Source organism: Ochotona curzoniae, unplaced genomic scaffold, assembly GCF_017591425.1.
Source record: "Ochotona curzoniae isolate NIBS_2020 unplaced genomic scaffold, NIBS_Ocur_1.0 contig_43, whole genome shotgun sequence".
NCBI lineage: Eukaryota > Metazoa > Chordata > Mammalia > Lagomorpha > Ochotonidae > Ochotona > Ochotona curzoniae.
In genome coordinates, this window is record NW_024466218.1 from 27,279,304 (window position 1) to 27,299,608 (window position 20,305).

General features: G+C 47.3%; 1 protein-coding gene across 1 annotated transcript in view; it reads left to right on the forward strand.

Moving 5' to 3' along the window:
* The window catches only part of NEDD4L (NEDD4 like E3 ubiquitin protein ligase), a 271,487-nt gene that overhangs the window by 235,478 nt on the left and 15,704 nt on the right, over positions 1–20,305 (forward strand). The window contains exons 14-23 of the mRNA XM_040985047.1: positions 781–912; positions 1,377–1,496; positions 2,595–2,792; positions 7,498–7,575; positions 9,068–9,122; positions 13,516–13,574; positions 16,153–16,218; positions 16,923–17,152; positions 18,409–18,530; positions 20,010–20,080. Coding sequence (XP_040840981.1) covers positions 781–912; positions 1,377–1,496; positions 2,595–2,792; positions 7,498–7,575; positions 9,068–9,122; positions 13,516–13,574; positions 16,153–16,218; positions 16,923–17,152; positions 18,409–18,530; positions 20,010–20,080 — 1,131 coding nt within the window. The remainder of the gene's footprint in view (positions 1–780; positions 913–1,376; positions 1,497–2,594; positions 2,793–7,497; positions 7,576–9,067; positions 9,123–13,515; positions 13,575–16,152; positions 16,219–16,922; positions 17,153–18,408; positions 18,531–20,009; positions 20,081–20,305) is intronic.

The following is a 20,305-nucleotide window of genomic DNA, read 5'->3' on the forward strand; positions in this document are numbered from 1 at the left end:
CAAGACAGCACTGGGCTCTCCCATAAGTCATTGGCACATCCTTGCTCTTCCAGTATTTCTCCACTGAGACTACATGTTGTTGCGGCTTTTCTCAGGATTTGTTTGGTGATCAGATTTGGATTATGCAAGCTTGATCTTTCCACTCTGGCCACCACTCTAAACCTAGTGAGAGTCCTGGCTTCCTGTAAGGAGACTGCATATCAGTAGACTGGCATAAACAGCTGTGGGTTGCCCGGAAACACCCTGAGCCAGGGCACACAAGTATCCTGGGTGCTGGCTCGGCAGTGTCCCAGAGGAGCATCTCTGGATTGGGTTCCCGTGTGCCCTGCAGGCTGTCATGTGGGGACCCTGGTTGGCAGTGCCCCTGCTCCGTGACAGCTGTCATGAGGCAAACACTTCAGAGCATCCCATTGCTTGCATCTCATTGGTTGCAGCATCAGCCTTGGCAGAAAAGCCCAGCAGCAGGAACAGATCATTATATTTTCTATTCTTCAGTCACTTTAGTAGCCATCTTTCTGTTGAAGACTATATTGTATGAGAGCTGAGCTCTGTGAGAGTTTGGGCCCCACAATGCTTGGGGTTCATCGCACTGGAGGCTTGAAGTGACCAGGAAGCTGTTGCTGCTCCACAGATAGTCTTGGCTGGCAGTGTTTTATGAACAAACAAAATGAACTCACCTTGTGTAGAAAAAGTGATGATCTGAATTGTGCATTGCTTTATGAAACTGATCAGAAACACCAATGCTGGTTATTAAATAGTGATGATTTCTTGCACAAACAGCCATCAGTAGCCTACGTACACACCACGCCGGGCCTTCCTTCAGGCTGGGAAGAAAGAAAAGATGCTAAGGGACGCACATACTATGTCAATCATAACAATCGAACCACAACTTGGACGCGACCTATCATGCAGGTATGAAGAGCGCCAGGCAGCTGAAAGTCACGGGCTATGGATGCCTCCCTCCTGTCCCCGATGCTAACTTGCTCTTCTCAAGAGCCCCTGTGTAAAAAAGCTTCCTAATACAACCACCGGACTTAGTGTTGGCCCAAGGAAGAATCTGGTCCTCATGTTAGTCTGTACCTGGGTGTGTTTTCGGTTGTGCTGTAAAGGGTGTTTCAGAGTCTGAGCCCGTTGCTCCTCGGGCCCCTGGTTGACTTTGGGGCTGTTGTTTACGCTGGGCCAGCACTTCATCTTTATTTCCTTTGACCGTGTGCCCTGTCCTCCCCTACCCCTTACTTATGTTTAATGGTTTCCTCCATACTGGACACAGGCCAGGCCTCTTATTACTGTTGTGTGTTGTTGTGTGGGCTCACACTCCTCTCACACATGCGTGGAGTGCCTCAGGTGAAGTTAACTTGTTTTTGCCTCCAAACCAGCTTGCAGAAGACGGCGCCTCGGGATCGGCTGCCAACAGTAGCAACCACCTAATCGAGCCTCAGATCCGCCGGCCTCGTAGCCTCAGTTCGCCAACAGTAACTTTATCTGCCCCGCTGGAGGTGAGAAGGCTCTCTCATCCGCCTGGGCTCGCTCTGTCCTGTGACCATTCACTCTCTCCTCTCTTGCAACTCTGACCTGAGTGTCACGGCCGCTGTGCTCTCAGCAGTGTGCCGGTGGTGGTGGAGGTAGTGGTGATGGTGGTGCAAGGTATGCGCACACAGCCTGTGTTCGTGCAGCCTCACAACATGCTTGTCTGTCTTGCCTGGACATTGTCCTAGACTCTCCCACCTGACTCTTATTCTCACTGAGCTGAGACCCTAGGGACCAGTACTGGAAGTGGGCATCCTCTGTTCAGAACTTGTACCATTCCTGTCATGTTGTGCTCCTGGCTTCATCAGATTCACCTAACTGCCCTCCTTGGTGCCAGTGCTCACATTGAGCTTCTGAACATAGCTACTACTTCGATCATTTCTCACCTTTCAACTTCAGGATCTCTCGTTGTATGGGTCTATGTATTCCTGATGCTTGTTTGCATCTCCCAATCATTGCTGGACACCTGCTTGCCTTTCTGCTCCTGTTTCGTGCTGTGGTAGTACCATCTCCCATAACATCCCAGGTGTCAGAGACAACACAAGTAATAGATGTTTGAAGCTGTAAACTTGACTGTGTCTAAAGGCAGCCAAGGGTCAGGATATCAGTTGGTGGGAATGGATGATTTGTCTCCTGAACTCTTTGTAGAAGATGTTACGGGCAAACAGCTCCACAACTGTAGGTGATCGCCGCCACTGATGTAGTCATTTGCTTTTTCATGCCTTCCAAATCGCCAATCTGTTCTTCACTAGACTGTGAGCTCATTAAGAGCAAGGGCATGTTTTTCTCTACTCTGTGTACCCTCCATTCGTAATGCTTGATACAGAGCAACCTTTGTGGTATGTATCTCATGGCTGTCAGGAGATGCTGGTGAGAAATTCTCAGTGTTGTGTGTTGAGCCAGCAGAAAATCCAAGGTTAGATATGACTGAAAGAAAATGACAGAGGCAGGAGTGTTGGGAAACTCCTTGTCTGAGTCAAAAGAGGAGCCTCCTGCGATGCCAGGTATTGCTGACACATGGAAACAGCATGTGGCCAAGAGTTCTAATGCTCCTTGTTATTCCTTAGGGTGCCAAGGACTCACCCATACGTCGGGCTGTGAAAGACACCCTTTCCAACCCACAGTCCCCACAGCCATCACCCTACAACTCCCCCAAACCACAACACAAAGTCACCCAGAGCTTCCTGCCACCTGGCTGGGAAATGAGGATAGCACCCAACGGCCGGCCCTTCTTCATTGACCATAACACAAAGACCACGACGTGGGTAAGGCTGCTGCTTTTCTTTGGCTTCGTTTTCCGGGTGAGATTTGGCAGTGCCCTAGGTGTCTCTTCCTTATTCAGTGGTCGTGGTTCTCACACAGGAATCACATTAACTCAGAAGGGTGTCCCCCAGGGTTGCCCCCACCCACATCAAGGCCCAGCTCCCATGGGCTGTTGGGCACTTAGGTGCCCAAGGTGCCATCAAGGTGCTCCTGGAAAGCCGTGGTGCTGATGACTCACACTTTCTGTGGAAATAGAGCAGCACTCCGTATTTCTAGGCTTCTCTTGCTGTTGTAATCTCACCAGGAAGGATCTCCTTTGAAATGTGTTTCCTTCCCCAGTTTTCATGTAGTGTATGTGTTGTTATTCCTCTCCTCCATTTGGTTTCTCACCCAAGTTTTCACCATCTGCCATCTGTATTCCCATCCCTGTAGTCGTGGGTCATGACACGTCCTGAATGACTCTGGCTATCCATCAGAGAGATCTTTTCTTTGAGTGTTTTGAACTCTTTCCTGTGTTCCTGCATTGTGTGTAAGAAGTAGTCCAGATGTTGTCTTCACATGGGCAAACCGAGATGAGTCACAGGTGCACAAGAGTGTTTGTGTGCCTCTGTCAGCTCTGCGTCTGGAGCTGAAGCAGTGGTGCTGTTTCCATAGTGTTAAGTTCTTGTGGGTGCCAGTGCTTCTGCCTTTGTGCCATACCCAGTATGGATCTATGACTGAACTGAAGTTGGTTCTCTTTGTTTCTTATTTTGCTGCTATAGCACATTTGCTTGCCTCTCTGTCCCTGGTTGTCTGGCTAGAGTGAACTCAGAATGTAGCTGAGTCCTCCTGTCACTTGTGCTGCTTACTTAGAGCTAGTGCTAGACAGAGCTGACAGCCAGCTGAGTCTGGAGATGGCCTTTGAGCCTCCTCTCAGGTCTTGGATGGATGATGAGCATGTGCTTTAAATTCCCTGTGAGGACACCAAGTGGGTCTCATTGGTGGAACAGTAGAGTTATGTTAAGAGGAAGTCCTTGACCCAGGTGACCTGGACATGTCAATCACATGTTGTCCATGGGATGATGTTAATTCAGTCCTTTGAGAATTGACTAGAGGGCATTGTCTCTGCAGTGCTCTAGACCATAGTAAGGAATATCTGCAGGATGCCATTTTTGACTCCTGGGGCAAGGAGGTGGAGATATCCCACCTTCTATTGCAGTACGCGAGATATCCTTAGCTCTGCCACTAGGCTGCTATCAGCCCCGACCCCAACTCAGCAATGACCACAAGTCCTCCCACATACTAACAAGCATGCCCTTTCTGCAGAATTCATCTACCTGCCAACGTAGTTTAATTTTGCCTTTGGTTCCATTGTTTTGGCAAACCACTAAGTACTTCTAAGCGTATAATGATGAATGAGTTTGTGTGGACCTTCTTAAAGGCTGAAGATACTGCTGGAGGTTTGTGGGCAACTCCAGAGTCTGAGGCAGGCAGCTCTTTGGAAATACAGTAACAGACCTTGGTGTGCAGACCCTTTTTTATTTTTTCTCCTTGACATTGAACCCATCCATGGGTGACCTGCTGGCATTCATGTCTCCCGTAGTCCTGCTATAATCTCAGATCCTCAGCCAGAAAGCAGGGCTCCGGAAACAGGCGAAGGGGGAGGTAAATAGTGTAAAAGGAGATGGATTAGTGTATGGAGCCACTGTGGCTTGCCAACATAAGCTATGATTTTAGTCATTTGAACCAGCCTCGTCATCAAATCCCTAACCTTTCGGCAGCCTTTCACGCCACAACTGCAGTGTAATCGCAGCTGGGCTGAGCTTGTTTTAAATAGCTCTAGCTTTGTTTCTTGCCCGCCTTGTTGCTGGGCGAAACCCAGTTTTAATTTCCAGTTGTCCCTTTTTACCTCCATGCTTGTTATTGACTAATTTGAAATTTTAATTAGCTAAAACCGCGGTCACACTGCTGCGGCTGCCCCACTGCTGTTGTTAAAAATCCTCAAGGAAGCAGCTGGGGATTCCGCAAGTGACCGCCTGTCTGCACTCAGACACAAGCGCGGCCGAGTCTCCTCCTGGCAAGGGCCTGTGCCAAGGCAGGTCCTCCCTGTGGAACAGGGTCCATCACCTGTTCATTTTGAAGAGGACAGATGGGGACAGGGAACGGTGAAAATCCTTTTTGTCCAAAAATCTATTTGGAATTGGTGCTAGGGTTGCTTTCGGTTTTTATTATTGTTGTTATTGTTGTGAGAATACAAGTTGGAAGCTCTTCTTGGATTTGATCATTATAGCAGACCAAGGGAAACAAACTGGCAGGAGAGGTTGAAAATAAGACTCTAGACCCCAGCGGGCAGGGCACTGCCATGCCTGCAGTCTCCAGACACACAGAAAGATGGAGGCCAGCATGTCGCCCTGCATGCTGTAATAGGAGGCCATATGACGTGTTTCTCAAGCCCAGCCTGTAGAGGTGCAGGCTGTGTGCCGGGAGGGCTGTGTGGAATGAAGTCTTATCACATCAGCCACAGAAGTGTGGCTTAGTCCCCGTGTGGGTCAGGCTGCAGTGAATACGTGCTGAGGTCCGACCAAGCAGCCTAAGAGGCCTCCCCGGGAAACTGCCCAGGAAACCCCTCTGAGCCTGTGGGCACCAGGAGCGCTGGGCCTTCTGCATGTCTTATTTTTGTAGCAAGGCTGTTCTTTAATAAAGTTTTAGGCTGGTTTTGAAACTAATAAAGCTCCCCATAGCCTGGTCGTGTTGGACAGTCTTTTCCAGAGTGCAAAGCCAGTATTCCCATATCTCACGTATTTTAAAATGAGGAAACATCTCTCCTTTTTAAGGGAATTGATCTTTGCATTTTAATTAAAATCACTTTCAGCTGAATTGCAGGAAGCAGTACCTGACCTGTGAAGGAGTGCCCTTAATATGCTGAGGGGGAAGGGAGAAACAGCCAGACATACGTGTCTGGGACATGTGATCCACTCTGTCCACACTGCTGGAGACGACATTAGTATTGCAGCCAGTTATCAACCCTGGGGCTGCCCAGCAGAGGCCTTTTGCCAACTTGTTTGGTTGCTATGGAGAAGCCTCCCCACTGAGGTGGCTCCTCTAGCAGCCACTCCCTCTTAACTTCACTCACCATGGCAGCTGCTGCAGTGACGCTCATTGTTGTGAGTGGCATAAAATACTGTGACCCCCCCACACACACACACACACAGCTTATAGTCAGTGTAGAATGAGTTGATTGTGATGAGTTCCATGCTTTGAGTTGTTCTGTGTCCTCCAGTTAGCCAAGCCTAGATGCTGAGCAAGTGGCCTGCTTCCTTCCTGGTCCTTTGGAATCCTCCATCTGTTTGGTGTAGTTGTTGACATTGTATATGGTCCCATGTGCTACAGAGTACTGCACTTAACTTGTGCCTCTGCTTAGCATTTGATTCATCACAAGCAGGCTTCTCCAGAATTTATTTCTTTTATGAAACAGTGTGCGCGTGCACACGGGCGCGCACACACACACAAAGGATATTTTCGGGGAAAAAAAGATTGATTGATTGACTTGAAAGATGGAGCAACATCCAGGGCTGGGTCAAACCAAAGCTAGGAACTTCATCCCAGGCTTCCTTCCACATGGACAGTAGGGACCAAAGGACTTAGACCATCTTCCACTGATTTCCCAGGAGCCTTAACAGGAATTTGGATTAGAAGTAGGGCAACAGGGACATGGACTGGCATGCACATGAGATGCCAGCATCATAGGCAGCACCTTAACCCACTAGGCCACAGTGCCAGCTCCTGACATTGATTTTTATGATCTTTTGAGCCTTGCCACTTACCTGCATCTATCACTTTGTGACCCAGCAATACACAGCCTATTCTATTGACTTGGGAAAATGTTGAAGCAGAAATTAATCTGACAGCAGCAGCAAAGACTTTAAGGTGAGTGAATGAAGCTGATGTCAGATGGCTTAGAGGCTGACAAGGTTTTGGAATCTTGTGAGCTCCTTCTGTGGATTCAGTGTACTGCATTTTAATTGGGTCCAACTTAGTGAGGGGGCGCTATAGTCTTGGAGCCAGTTCCCTCCTCTCCCAATCTCCTTGTCCTCCACCAAAGGGGAAATTGTGAGCCCAGCCTGCTGCCAAGCAGTACTGCAGGACCTTCCTTGTGACTGTCTTAAAGCATGACTTAAAAAGATTCCTCATTGACTCTTGCACGTGGCATCATTTGTGAGACCCTCATCCATCAAGTGTGCTGAAGCGTCTCTGAGAAAGTCTGGGGCTAAGGCTGTAGCTGCAATGGAGCAGCCTTGTGACGCCCGGCCCCTGCACCCCCCCACCCCCCCAGCAGGCCTGGGTCAAGGTCTCAGCTTGGCTCGGGAGGGTGTAGAGAAGAAGCAGATGAGGCTGGAGTAGCCCCTCCCCCCATGGCACATGTGCTTGGATGGGATCCACAGGGACCCTGTTGAGCCCTCATGCCCCCTCCCTGTCTGTGAAGCATGGTCATCCACACTGTCCTCTCTGGAGTCCATGGTCAGATCCCTACAGGAACCTCCAAGGCTTGGGAAACTTCCCCTTAGGTTCAGGTGCTCACACTCTCTTCTTTTTCCATCTGTCAGCCAGGCTTCCTATACCACTAGAGAGGTGGAGCCCTTCCCAAGCTCCATGAGTAGCAGGCCTCACAAGACGGTGCCTGCACACACATGGCCTCTCTTAACTTCTACTTTTCCATTTTTCTTGCAGGAAGATCCACGCCTGAAATTTCCCGTTCACATGCGGTCAAAGGCATCTCTCAATCCCAATGACCTTGGCCCACTTCCTGTGAGTACTTTGGATATACTTGGGGTAGTCTAAAGATATGTATCCACTTAACCCGCTCTGTGTTGATGGAGCAAGAGCCCACTGGCCTGATCTTTCACAGACTCCCCAGTCCCATTGGGTTGGGTTTCTCAATAGAGCTGGGTGTTGAGCAGAATGTTTGTGATGCTGTAAAGTCTGCTTGATCCACAGGATCCCTGAAAGAGTTTCTACTTTGCTAGAGTAGAAGGTAGCCCTTGTCACTAGGATGTGCAGGAGACATCTCTGCAGGAGACAGTGGAGGCTGCGTGTATCTGTTGCGTAACCTGGCAACCACTGAGTTCATCCATATTGCTGACTGAGTCATCAGGATAAAAATAATGAAAATGATGTGGGAGGGAAAGATGCAAGTCATCACAGAAAGTTTCTTTAGGTTGTATAGCCTGCAAATATTTTAGGGTTTTTTCTGCTTTGTTGATGACTGTTTATAAATCTTTAAGCCAGTTATAAATGTATTTACCGGCTTATTCACTTTGGGAGTTGAGCTATTAAGTCCAAGGTTACACTGAATAAAACCTTTACAGTGTTCCCTACGTGACACCTATCCACTGTTCAGGGAGAAAAAGCCTTGGAGGAGAGGCACAGGGGCTGAACTCCGAAGAGGATTTGTAGCTGAGAATTTTCATTGTGTGTTTTCTAAGAATAAGAGACTGTCTTTTGCCTTCTCTGTAGTGAATTGTGGCAAAAGTTGAGGTTCCAGGGGCTAGGGTCCCATCTTCTTTCATTAGATTGTAGAAATAGCCCTCCCTTTACCAAGCTGGTTGCTGGGTTCATGTGGAAAGAGCCCAGAGAGTAAGTATAGGAGGTGAAGCAAAACATGCCGAGCAAATCAGTTAGATCCCTAAGGTAGCAGTTGTTCAGACAATAAGGAGTCTCACCTTGGAAAAATCCAGATCCTTTCCTTTCTCACCAGCATTCAGAGCAGAGAACGTTGAAACTTCTTTCAATATAAAATGTTCTTTTCAATATGAAGGAAAAAAAATTTTAGTGTGAAAAAATGTTGAAATCCCTTCATAAGTTTTCTGTAATAGATTTCCCAGGACCTTTGCTAACCCCACTGGATTGCTGAGCCTGCTGATGACATGAGTGAAGGGAACCATGCCCCAGATCAGCCTCCCTCCCACCTGCCTTTGGATCCGAGTCCTCACTAAGATCGATGAGAGCTTCAGTCTCAGCCATAGCTGTTCATGCCAGGCCCACGTGGCCCTGTGAAGCTGTTGGGACGACAGCCTCCATTTGCTGTTCTTCAAGTAGTTCATTAACTGAGACTATTGGGCACACCATATAAAACCTTAACTTGACAAGAGATGACTTGAAATGTTCCTGTTTAACTTATTCTCTATGTAAAAATGTCGCCTCTGAGAGGAGAGGGAGATAGCTTTTGGTTGCTGCCTTTTGACTCTGAAAGTGCTAACTCATGGTTCTGTTTTCTGTCTCTCCCTTGCCTGAATGTTAGCCTGGCTGGGAAGAGAGGATTCATTTGGACGGCCGGACGTTCTATATCGATCACAGTAAGTAGCCACTGCTTGATGCCAACAAGGCAGGGAAAGGGAGGAGAAGGGGCATTCAGACGTGATGGTGAAAGCTGTGTCATCTCACTCTTCATTCAGGCAGCCAGGTGTTGTGTGGAGAAAGTGTTCCCGGGGAGCCAGTGCCCACCTACGGTACTGTGCATTTACCCCAAGTTTGCTGTCAAGTAACTGTGAAGCCTTCACCCCATTTGATCTTGTGACCCATTAACATTTCATTTTTTTGAAACAATTTTTTTGATTGATGGTCCCTTGACTTTTTTTTTGCGCTTTTAATAAATACACTTGCAATAGAAAATAAGATTAGCAGTGACGATCTGGTATTATCTTTGTGTGAGCAGCGCTGGAAGCTGCAGGTGACTTCAAGCCCTGCCTTCAGAGGTCTGCTAGCAGTGTGCCTGTCGTGAGCTTATTTTCTATTTGTAGCATGTTTCCTTGTACCCAGTACACTAACACAAGTAGCTCTTTTTCTGAAACTGTAGTATATGTGTTCCAGTACCTTGGAATCAATGTGTGGTTTCTCACTTCAACTAAAAATTCAAGTAATTATGCTTTTAGTAAGGGAGCTTTTAGGTGTTTTGTTTTGTTTTGTTTTGTTTTGTTTTGTTTTGTTCTGATTGATTTGTTTTTGGTCATTCTTATGAGAGGTGATACATTCATCATATTGTATAAATGTAACCAACTGTAATGCTTCAGTCTCCTAAAAAAGTGTATTCAGAGACCTCAAGCAGTTGTCAAGTTCAAAGCCTCTGTGCTATGTGGTAGCATGGGGGTCTTTGTTCTCATTGGGTTCATAAGCAGAATGTCTGTGCCAGGATTTCGCACATTTCCATGCCTGCACAGGACACTGGGGAGTCTGACCATGGGGAATCCTCATGCAGACAATGTGGGATTTGTCACTAATGCCTCGTCCAGCTGTCACCAGCGGGTGAGTGCGTTGTGAGCAGCAGGAAGAAGTGAGACCCAGCAGCTGAAAACTAAACCACAAGTGGGTGTCCTGGCTATATTGGACCAGAGATGGTGCCTGCTACCTGTAGGTTAAATCAGATATCTCAGTGTGCTTCAGCAATGGTGCTCACGTCGGCAGCACATGTGCTAATGCGCATAGGCATGGCCTTTATCTTCATCACTAAAAATAGTAATCTTTCCCTACTTGGCACAGTTTTACCGTGAGCAAAAAAAAAAAAAAAAAAGTGTCATAAGTGCCACAAAGTAGGCATGCAAACCCCATCTTTCTCCTTGCTTAACATGCTGCCTATGTGTTAAAGTGGGAGATGTTACGCTCCTTTTTTCCACGTAAAAGTTTCAATTTTTAAACACTAGTGTGACTCATGTTGATCTGTTTTTTTTTTAATGGAGTTTTCACATGGCCTTATCTGTTGTCATGACTGGTGATGATGGTCTGATGCTTAGGTGAACATGAAAAGAACTTTGAGAAAGCTCTGAATGTTTTTCAAGGAGCCAACAAAAGCACTACTGTAAAGGTGGTGTACATTGGAAATAGCAACAGCAGCGACAGACAAGGGGCATGCATAGGCCTAGGGTGGTAGTGAGTAGATGCTCAGTAGCTGGTCATGTGACATGGTTTCATTGAGACTTGGTGGAGAAGATCACAAAAAGTTGTCATCCTTGATCAGAAAGTAGGGATGTTTCCTGGAGCAGCAGCAACTCTCCAGCCCCCTAGCTGATCCCACTCTTGCTCCCCAGGGAGTGGAGGTGGAAGAGGGCAGCTGGTCTTCACTGTGGATTGGTTCACTCGTGTTGGGTGTTCTGGCTCCTGTGACCAAGAGCTGCAGGCGCCCAGGACTTGAGTGATGTGGTCCAGGCTGTGTACAGGGTCAGCTTGGTCTGCACTCAAATGATAGGGTCATTCACTGAGAGAGGATACTGAAAGGCTCCCAAATATGTAACAAATTGGATGGCTAGAAAATATTTTTTAATACAGAAATCTGTTGATGAGAAGTCTATTAACTGTCCATGATGTTTCTTCTCATTTTCCATCATCTGCCAAGATTTATTCAGCAGAAAGCAGCAAAGGAGTACACAGCAACACAGCAATTTCATTCACTTACTTTTCCCCAAAGTGCCGTCCATGCAAAGTGCAGAGTGTCTGTATTTTGATGAGACTCTATCTGCCCAACAGGTGCTCTCCAAAGGGTTTCTTTACTTGAACAACTTTTCTAGCAAAATTCAGCATCTAATTTTGCTGTCATAATGCCTGAGGGACAGGAACCTAGATTTGCCTACGTGTGCCTCTTAGCCACCAGAGTGGTCAGCCACCTAGTAGGTTGTTCAAGCATGAGTTCCTTTTCCTGCCCAGCTGGGAGATGGTACTACTTGCCTAATTACAGATAAGCATGCACTTGTGTTTTTAATGTTTTTAATAATTAGATTAGTTAGTGATTTTTTTTTCAGCTCATGAATTCTCCTTGATAAGCTGGCATTTTTAGGATTAACAGTATTCAGTCATAAAGATTCTGTTTCAGGAACTGCCTCCTCTTGGAGCCCTTGGATCATGTGCTTTTGGTGTTCCTTGAGTGGCCCTTGACTCAGACCTGGCGGGGAAGCCCGGGTGCTAATTCCAGCTCTGCTAGCAGTGATGTCATTCTCCCTAAAGAACTCATGTACCCAGCAGCTGAGTGGTTAAATCCCAGGTATCCTACAGGCAAAGTTAGAACAGAAAATGTAACCCCAGTGATCCTGTGAAACCTTGCTTTGGCCCTTGCCAGCAGGCCTTCCCCAGACTTGCGAGTGGTCTTTTAGCAAAACTTTAGAGAAGGTCTTGGGCAGGGATGCATGAGATCAAAGCCAGGGAAGATTAAAGAGTAGACAAGAGAGAGGAGTGTTCTGGCAGGGGGCTGGTCAGGGAGAGAAACAGAGGCAGTTCACTAACCCCTACTATGGAGGTGTGTGGCCCCACTCCAGGTCGGATCATTGACAGGCTTTCCAAACTGCTGGGGTGTTGAAATCATGTGGACGCGCCCCACCCCCCCCCCATGATGTGGGCACCAGCAGACTCACTGTTGGTACAGTGCAGCTGGACTTCTTTTGGAGACTCAGGTGTCAAGGGCGGAGCTGGAAGCTCACATTCAGTCAGGACTAGGGGCTCCCGGTGAGCCACAAGCAGCTCCTTTGTGCTCTGCTGGCATTACCTGGCCAAGCTGGTTGTAGCCCAGATTGGGATGTTAAGGCAGTTTTCACTTTGTGTTCTGTCTTCTGCATTTGGTTTTCTTTCATTTTTCATCACAAGTTAAAGTTTCCATCTAGCAACTTTAACTTTCCAAAGCCTTCTGTTATCAGTGTGAAGGATAACCCAAAATACCTTTTACTTCCACCAAGACTCTCCAGATAGTTGAGACTGCGTGTATACTTCCTGCCAACATAAAAGCAAAATCAGGATCCTGAAACCATCCGATGCTTTGATGGTCACTTTTTTTAACTGTTTTCATTAAAATAATAATGGGCCTTTTAAAATTCTTGATATGGCCCTGGAAATGGAATCCATTGGTTATGCTTGCCACCTCACCTCTGATACATAGGAAATAATCAGAATGTTTTCTTTTTCTTTTTTAACCTCATCCCACTCAGAGTTCCTAAAACTCTGTTCTCCCACCATCTGCCATCTTGATGTCATTCATGTAACTGTACCCCTCCCCCACACCGCTGTGTACATGGGTCCATGGTCTTTGTTAGTTGATAGCAGTTGCACATCTTGGGTGGTATGGGACGGCAGTTCTGGGCCTGTGCAAGTAGCCGCATGGGTAGCTCTTAGCAGCCTCGTTCATGTTGACTCATTCAGAGGGGAGGCGACCTGGCACACAGGGAGGCTTTTCTCCTAAATAGTCACCTGTTGTATCCACTTCTTATTTGTTCAGTCTGTCTTAACTGCTTTGGGGTGTGTGTGTGTGTCTGAGCGATATGTGTATGAATGATTTACTTGTTCACTGTAGGATTCTTAATTGAGAAATTTTTTTCAACACCATAAGCAAAAAGGAGTATTTGAAATGAGAAAAAAAAATGTGTTTTTTTAAGCCCCCACCCCCTTTTCTTAATTGAGTATCAAGATCAAGTTATAAATCCTTGAAAGAACAGGGATTTATAATCAAGGTTGCAGCAGATTGCTTGCCAGAAACAGTGTGAATAGATGTTTTTCCTTTAGATTTGCATTTGTGACTGAATAGTATGTGGGGTGGGGGTTACTGTATAGAGCACAGGTCACCTTCTAACCCGGAAATGCTTCATTTCTGTCTTTGGGGGCTGAGTGGGGAACTGGACAGCATTTAAAGGATTCAGAAAATACTTGTTTCTAACACATTCTTCACATAGAAAGGATTTGAACTAATGTGCCGCTTTTTATTTTCTTTACCATTTTCAGATAGCAAAATCACTCAGTGGGAAGACCCGAGACTGCAGAATCCAGCCATTACTGGTCCGGTCAGTATTCCTAAGTTCTCACTCCGGTCTGTGATTTTGGTTGGGTCTGAACATGCATTTCTGCTGGTTCTGTGGTGTGACTGGAGCTGAGTACGAAGTCCTGTATTTGAAGAGTTTTGTCATTTCCCCAAACCAAAGGTAGTACATGCATGCTGATAAATTTCAATGTCTTCCAGCCTTAGAAGCTCGTAGAAGTTGCTGTAATATTTTCCCTTATCCTGGGAGCTGAGTTAGGAACCTTTGTAACTCTACTAACCTGCTTTTTCATCATACCCCTCATCTATGCTGAGCAGGAAAGGAGTCAGTTTGGACCTCTAAGTCCTCCAGCACACGGCATCTGGAAAGAGGAGGGAGACTTCACTGTCACCCCAGCAGAGTGAGAGAAAGAGTGGTCATGGAAGGCAAGGGGCTAGCACAGAAATCTACCGCTGTGAGCAGACTGCACAGAAGCCCAGAGGAATAAAGAGTGAAAGAGTGTCATAGCGAGTGTGCTAGCAAGGCAATTGATGCATGTAAAAATACTCTTGTCATGGCTTGAATCTGAGGCCATTCAAATTATGTTTGTTACTTATTAGCTTTTTCACGAGACAGAGAGAAAGAGTTGCCATCTAGTCATTTACTCCCCAGATGTGTAGAATGGCCCATAGTGGGCACGGAAGCCAAACCTTTCCCGTGAGTGACAGCCAGGCATCCAACAACTTGAGCCACTGCCACCACTGCTTTCCAGGGTGTCCATTGATAGGAAGCTAGAGTCAGGAGCTGGAAATAAGCCACAAATATGCAGGTGCTCTGAACTGGGCTGTCGTGTCTTAACCCCTCGACCAAGCACCTGCCCTGAAAACAGTTTTTGAATTTTAAAGCTTAGGAGGTGCTACAAAGCAATTGTGCTTCGATAATGACATCCTTTTAGCTATGTGCAGGGTTTGCTGTATGAGTTCAGCTGCTTAGATGCAGTTGCCTATGCAAAGTGATGAATAACATCTGAATTAAAATGGGGACCTATGTTTTACTCTTTACAGTTTCAGAACCACACGGCAGCTTCCTCGTACTTAGTCACAGTTTGTTATTAGAATAATATTGTCCCCTCCACGTCATTAGACAAAGGCAGACCTGAGAAGCAGTGCTGTGTTTAAGCAGACATGCATTAACACAATCATTTTGAGAGCTTTCAGACATTTCTGTCGCCAGTCATCTGCCTTGACTGAAGTGTAGCCCACTGCCCCTCCTCCTCAGGACCTATGGTTCAGTGTTCTGCCACAGGGTGTTCCCTGCTCACAGCCACCTTCTCAGCCCCAACCTCCCTCCACAAAAACCCTCAGGTACTCTGTGTCATTCTGTCCTTTCCACACCAACCACTGTGTATCAGCTCCAGGGAAACCCTCTTGCTTAATGCAGCCTTATTTCACTGGCACTGAAAACGCCTTCTGCAAAGTGAGGGCTCTTGGAGCATCCAGGTGAATCTGCAGGTGCAGCCCACCACAGGGGATACTGATTAACTCGTGGGAAGATTTTACTCTGTTTGGGGGTGTGACAAGTTGGTAGAGTCCAAACCATGATGCCTTCACTAGCCTCTGTCACAACCTTGTAACCCATTCACGATTGTGGTAATGGTCCAAGTGCTGACAGAATCGCTGGCTTTCATGTGTTTCAGCTAAACATTGCCTGAAACAAACAGAACATGCAGTTGCACCTGGGGCTTGGTGGAGAATCAAGGGGAGAGCAGATTTCCAAAGACTATAGGCAGCATATGTTGTCTGTTCTCAAGACTGCAGAGCAGAGCACACACGCGATCATTTCCTGTTAGATGAGTGGTTTGTGTTGGAAGTTGGTGATTATCGGAGTATAAAGGAGGAATGCCGGGAGAGAACTTCTAGATCATTAGAAACACCCCAGTTGCTGAGCCTGCCCTGTGGCTCTCTGTTTCTTGGCTAGGCCATGGAGGGCTAAAGACATATTCTCCCAAGAGTGCCAAACAGTGCAGGCAGATCTTCTGACTCTTCAGTTGAGAACTGCTACGGAATGTCACCTGTCCATCTGGTTGTGGACTCCTGACCCGGGCCCTGTTGACTAGCTGCCTTGCTTCTTCTTGTTGTCCCTTCAGGTCCCTGCAGCATAGCTGGGTGCCCGCAGTGCCCAGCATAGGTCCCCTGAACTGCAGGGAAAATACATGTAAGGGGTGCTTCAGACAGGCTGTGAACAATCCAGTTAGAGGATGAATACACTTGGGTGGAGCAAATGTTGAAGTCATTATTCATTTCTATTAACTTTTGAAAACGTCCCTTCTGTGTGGGTTTTGTGTCTGATAGAAGTCATGTGGGAAAAATGTTCAGCTTGGGTCGCGTGGCCCTCGGTGACCACTTCATTCTGTCAGTGGCCACAGAGTTGGCCGGGGAGCAGTAGCCACTGCCAGTTCTGCATAGGCTCATGTGCTTTGCAGACATGTAAAGTTTCCACAGATAATATGGAAAGAGGGTTGTTAAGGTTCAGGATTTAGTATGTTCTCTAAATGGTGGCTCATCTGCAGGAGATTCCCAGTGTATTGTTTGCATTACCTGTATTTATTAACTTGTCTTTCTAGGCTGTTCCTTACTCCAGAGAGTTTAAACAGAAATACGACTATTTTAGGAAGAAATTAAAGAAGCCGGTAAGTGATCAAGTTTCCTAGAAACTGTTGTCTTAGTTAATTGTGAGTTCCCAAAGCTACTCCAACAGAAAAACCCATCTTTATAATTCTGTGTAAACTAACCATGCTGCTATCCTTCCTTTGCTGCCCTTTGATCCACCCTGTCTCAAACCTGACTTTTCTTCTTAAGAGAAGTGAAATTATATGGCAAATTACTCATGATTTCTTAGGCAACACATTTAAGAGAGGGGTGATTTTTATGGGATAGAAAGAAAACTTAGGACCCCGATCAGGAAATCTGGAAAAGCCCATGAGTGACAAGAAAATAACTTCATTTTTTTTCATAAAGCAAAAGGTATAATTTAAATAATATTGGTGATGCAAAGCTGCTGGCATTTCCCAGTAACACCTTGCATTGTGAAGGCCAGGTAGTGCTGAGTAATGACACTGTAGAGTTCACAGGCACTGTCAGACAGTATTCCTGCCTCAGGTACCAGTGGGTAGAGTAGGTGACTGAAAGGTTGCTTGGATGGTTTTCTGCAGCACCTGTTGCTGGCTGCTCCATGGTCCATTTCAAACGCAGCATACATGAGCATGCAGGGAAAGCCCCAGAAAGGAGAGGGTCTCAGTTGGGCCTTGCAGAGGCTGCCACACTCTCATCATTTTGAGAAAGTGTGTTGAGTCTCTTTGCACAGTGGTAATGGCTTGTCTTCTCCTGTGTGTAGGCTGATATTCCCAACAGGTTTGAAATGAAGCTTCACAGAAATAACATATTCGAAGAATCCTACAGGAGAATCATGTCGGTGAAGAGGCCAGATGTCCTGAAAGCAAGACTGTGGATAGAATTCGAATCCGAGAAAGGGCTGGACTATGGAGGTGTGGCCCGAGAGTGGTTCTTCCTGCTGTCCAAAGAGATGTTCAACCCCTACTATGGTCTCTTTGAGTACTCAGCCACGTAAGTACGTAGGGTGCTATCAGAATGAATTCAAGTTCCAAGGAGGACTGAGCGCTCATCTGTCCCTCCTGACCTCCACTCCTAGAACAGGTTCTGACTGGTGTATCTGTTGAGTTTATGAAATTAAAATTGTGTATGTGCTGGGCAATTGGTAGTAAGGAACAGGAGGTAATTTCTCTTTGTAACATCACAAGCATTCGAGAGGAGAATTTGTGCAAGACCTTTTAGGAACAACAGTGGTCTCTGCAGTCCAGCTCCTGGAAGGCAGTTGGGAGGGCCCTGTCTGAGCACACACAGAGTCCTCCCTCGTTGCTGGAAGGGATGAACCAGCCTCACCATCACCGGTGTGGAAACTGAAACAGGTGCACTCACCTTTTCCACTTGCCAATCATTGAAGATGACCAAATGTTTCTTCCCCATGCTGTGGATCCTGCAAGGCTTAAGGCTGTACCTGAAGTCCAGTAGAATACTTGTTGGCATTGCTGAAAAACCATTTAGCATTGCTGCACTCAGAAGGGATTTGGGCTGTTCTGTCTCCCACTTAGCACCAGTCTGGGAGCTGAGATGAAAGGCAGCTTCCAAACATGGTTTTGGTTGCTCTAGCTAAGAATGGTCCAGTACAGTGGTGGTTGTTATTGAGTTCTCACTATGAGAAAGCCACTTTGTTAAAGTAGGGGAGATGCAAGCTCCGGCTACCCACGCTCACCTTCCCAAAGTTGCCCCTGCAGAAACCTGTCCACAGAGCCAAGTCTGAAATCCCTAGAGCCTCATGATCAGCAGACCAAAGGAAGACCACTGAGGTGCCCTGACAGTGCGAGGTTTGCATTATGGGCAACTGCATCCTGCTCCCAGCATCCCTGAGGCCTTTCCAAGGCAAGAGTGGTGATCAGAGACCAAGACAGGGACAGTCTCATCCCTCAGCTGCCAAAGGAATCAACTTCCTTTCATTCTAGAGACAACTGTTATTACATGTGTCTTGTCTTCCCAAGATCCTTGGCTAAACCACTTGAAACTGACCCCAATGGACATCCTAAGAAGTTAAACAGTGATTTTCTAAGGTTCAGCTTATTCTGTAGGGCATATGGATGAGGCTTGGGAAGCCTCGATGGCTGGTCATGGAGTAGAGCTGGCAATATGAGGTCGCCTTCTCTAGCTTATACTTTGTCCCGTTAGTTACAGAAAGTTTGCAGGTGGCACACTTGAGTTTGTTTTCTGAAAGTGCTATTGGGCTTATCTTCTTTCTCCCTCTCCTAAAGGGACAACTACACGCTTCAGATCAACCCGAACTCTGGGCTCTGTAATGAAGATCACTTGTCCTACTTCACTTTCATTGGAAGAGTTGCTGGTCTGGCTGTGTTTCACGGGAAACTCTTGGATGGTGAGTCACTAAGTCCTCATGTAACTTAGATAATAACGTGATTCTGCAGTAGATATTTCATCTGTCATATCACAGGTTTTAAGAAAAAAAAGCCCTCTGGTTCGCTTTAGTGCAGTACAGTATTGTTCTGTTTTGCTCCGGTCAGAGGTACTTTTCCCTCTGTGTGTGTGTGTGTGTGTGTGTGTGTGTGTGTGTGTGTGTGTGTGTGTGTGTGTCTGTGTGTGTAGTATGAATCCGGGTGTTGTGTGAATCTTCATGTGTGTGTAAGGTATGGATGTATTTTAGTTTGCAACTGTGGGCTCACACCCTGTTAGCTACACCTGTTCAAATCTGCCTTCTCCCCCTTAAAATCTGCTTCTTTCCCTTAGAAGACCAATCAGTGTACTCACTTTCTGCCCAGTGGGGAGACGCTGTTAGCTGCTGCAGGTTACTAGGGGAGTGTGAGACAAACCCCTGCCCAGCAAACTTAACTTTGTGGGAGGGAGGCGAGGAGAGCAGAAGCACAGGAGTCTCCATGACAGTGTCCAGACAGCCACACACAGCACAGTCTGGGGACTGCTGTGGCTGCTGGCCAGAGTAGGAGGTGTGGTGACAGCTCAGGTTCCAGGGGCTGGTTTTGGTCCAGGAGAATGGAAACTGGCCCAGCACCAAGGCTCCGAGGAAGGCGAGTGAGGGGCAGCTAGTGCCAGTGTAAGGTATGAGAGGCTGCTACTGGGTGCCCTGCAAAAAGAGGTAACAGCATGTCAGAAGCTGCCAGGTGAGATGCATGGGTCTGCAGTTCCTGCCATGTGTGCCCATCGCCTTAGTCACATGGGCGTCCTCCTCTTCTTCCTCCTCCAAACACTGAAGTGTGTTGGGATCTGCAGCCAGCTCACTCAGCAGGGCAAGTCGGCCTTCCCTGCAGTGGCCTGGGGCCCGAGAGGAGGGAGCCAAAGCTTCAGACTGACACCCCAGGGACGGTGTGTGATGCAACCCTGGCTCCGTGAAGTGGGGAAGGGGATCCTGCAGGGCCACCTGTGTGCTGCTAGCGTCATGTTCACTGCCTGGCCCCACCCCACCCGGGACAATGCATCTGGCTTTTCAGCAGCTTGCGCTGCCCTCAGGGAGCAGCCTCCACCTGCCCTGCTCAACCCACAGCACTTCCTGTCTGGCCAGCCAGCCCTGAAACACCTGGTCCATCTCCTCAGGCCAGCCGCCCTCTTTCTCTCCCTGGTCCCTGTTCCCTTTTGGCAGTGCAGATTTCTCTTTAACCTTGAAGCTCCCGTATTATCCCTAGAGACCATGGCAGCCCTCTCTGCTGCTCCCTCCCTGTTATCCCAAGGCTGCCTTCCTTGCCAGGCATTTGTGTCTGGGCACAGATCCTTCTAGATGGTCCCTCCTCCATCTGCACTGGATTTTGTACTCAGACTGAAAACGGGTACTCTGACATGTATCCTTATCAAAGTCCTGAAACTTAATCTAGCTTTTGCCATGTTGTAGGTTTCTTCATTCGCCCATTTTACAAGATGATGCTGGGGAAGCAGATAACCCTGAATGACATGGAATCTGTGGTAAGTACCTGCTGTCCTCACCCTGGCCACAGTGCCTCCTGTGCCCTGGCAAGGAAAATCTCTAGAGACCATGAGCTTGTCACAGCCACTCTTGGGAGCTGTCACACAGGGAGGACAGTGGGGGAGCCTTTAATTGGGAAGATCATTTATCTCCCAGAATTTTCTCAAAAAGTAAATCATGGTTCACATTTCCTTCCATAGTGCTTCGCACGCATGTGCACCCAA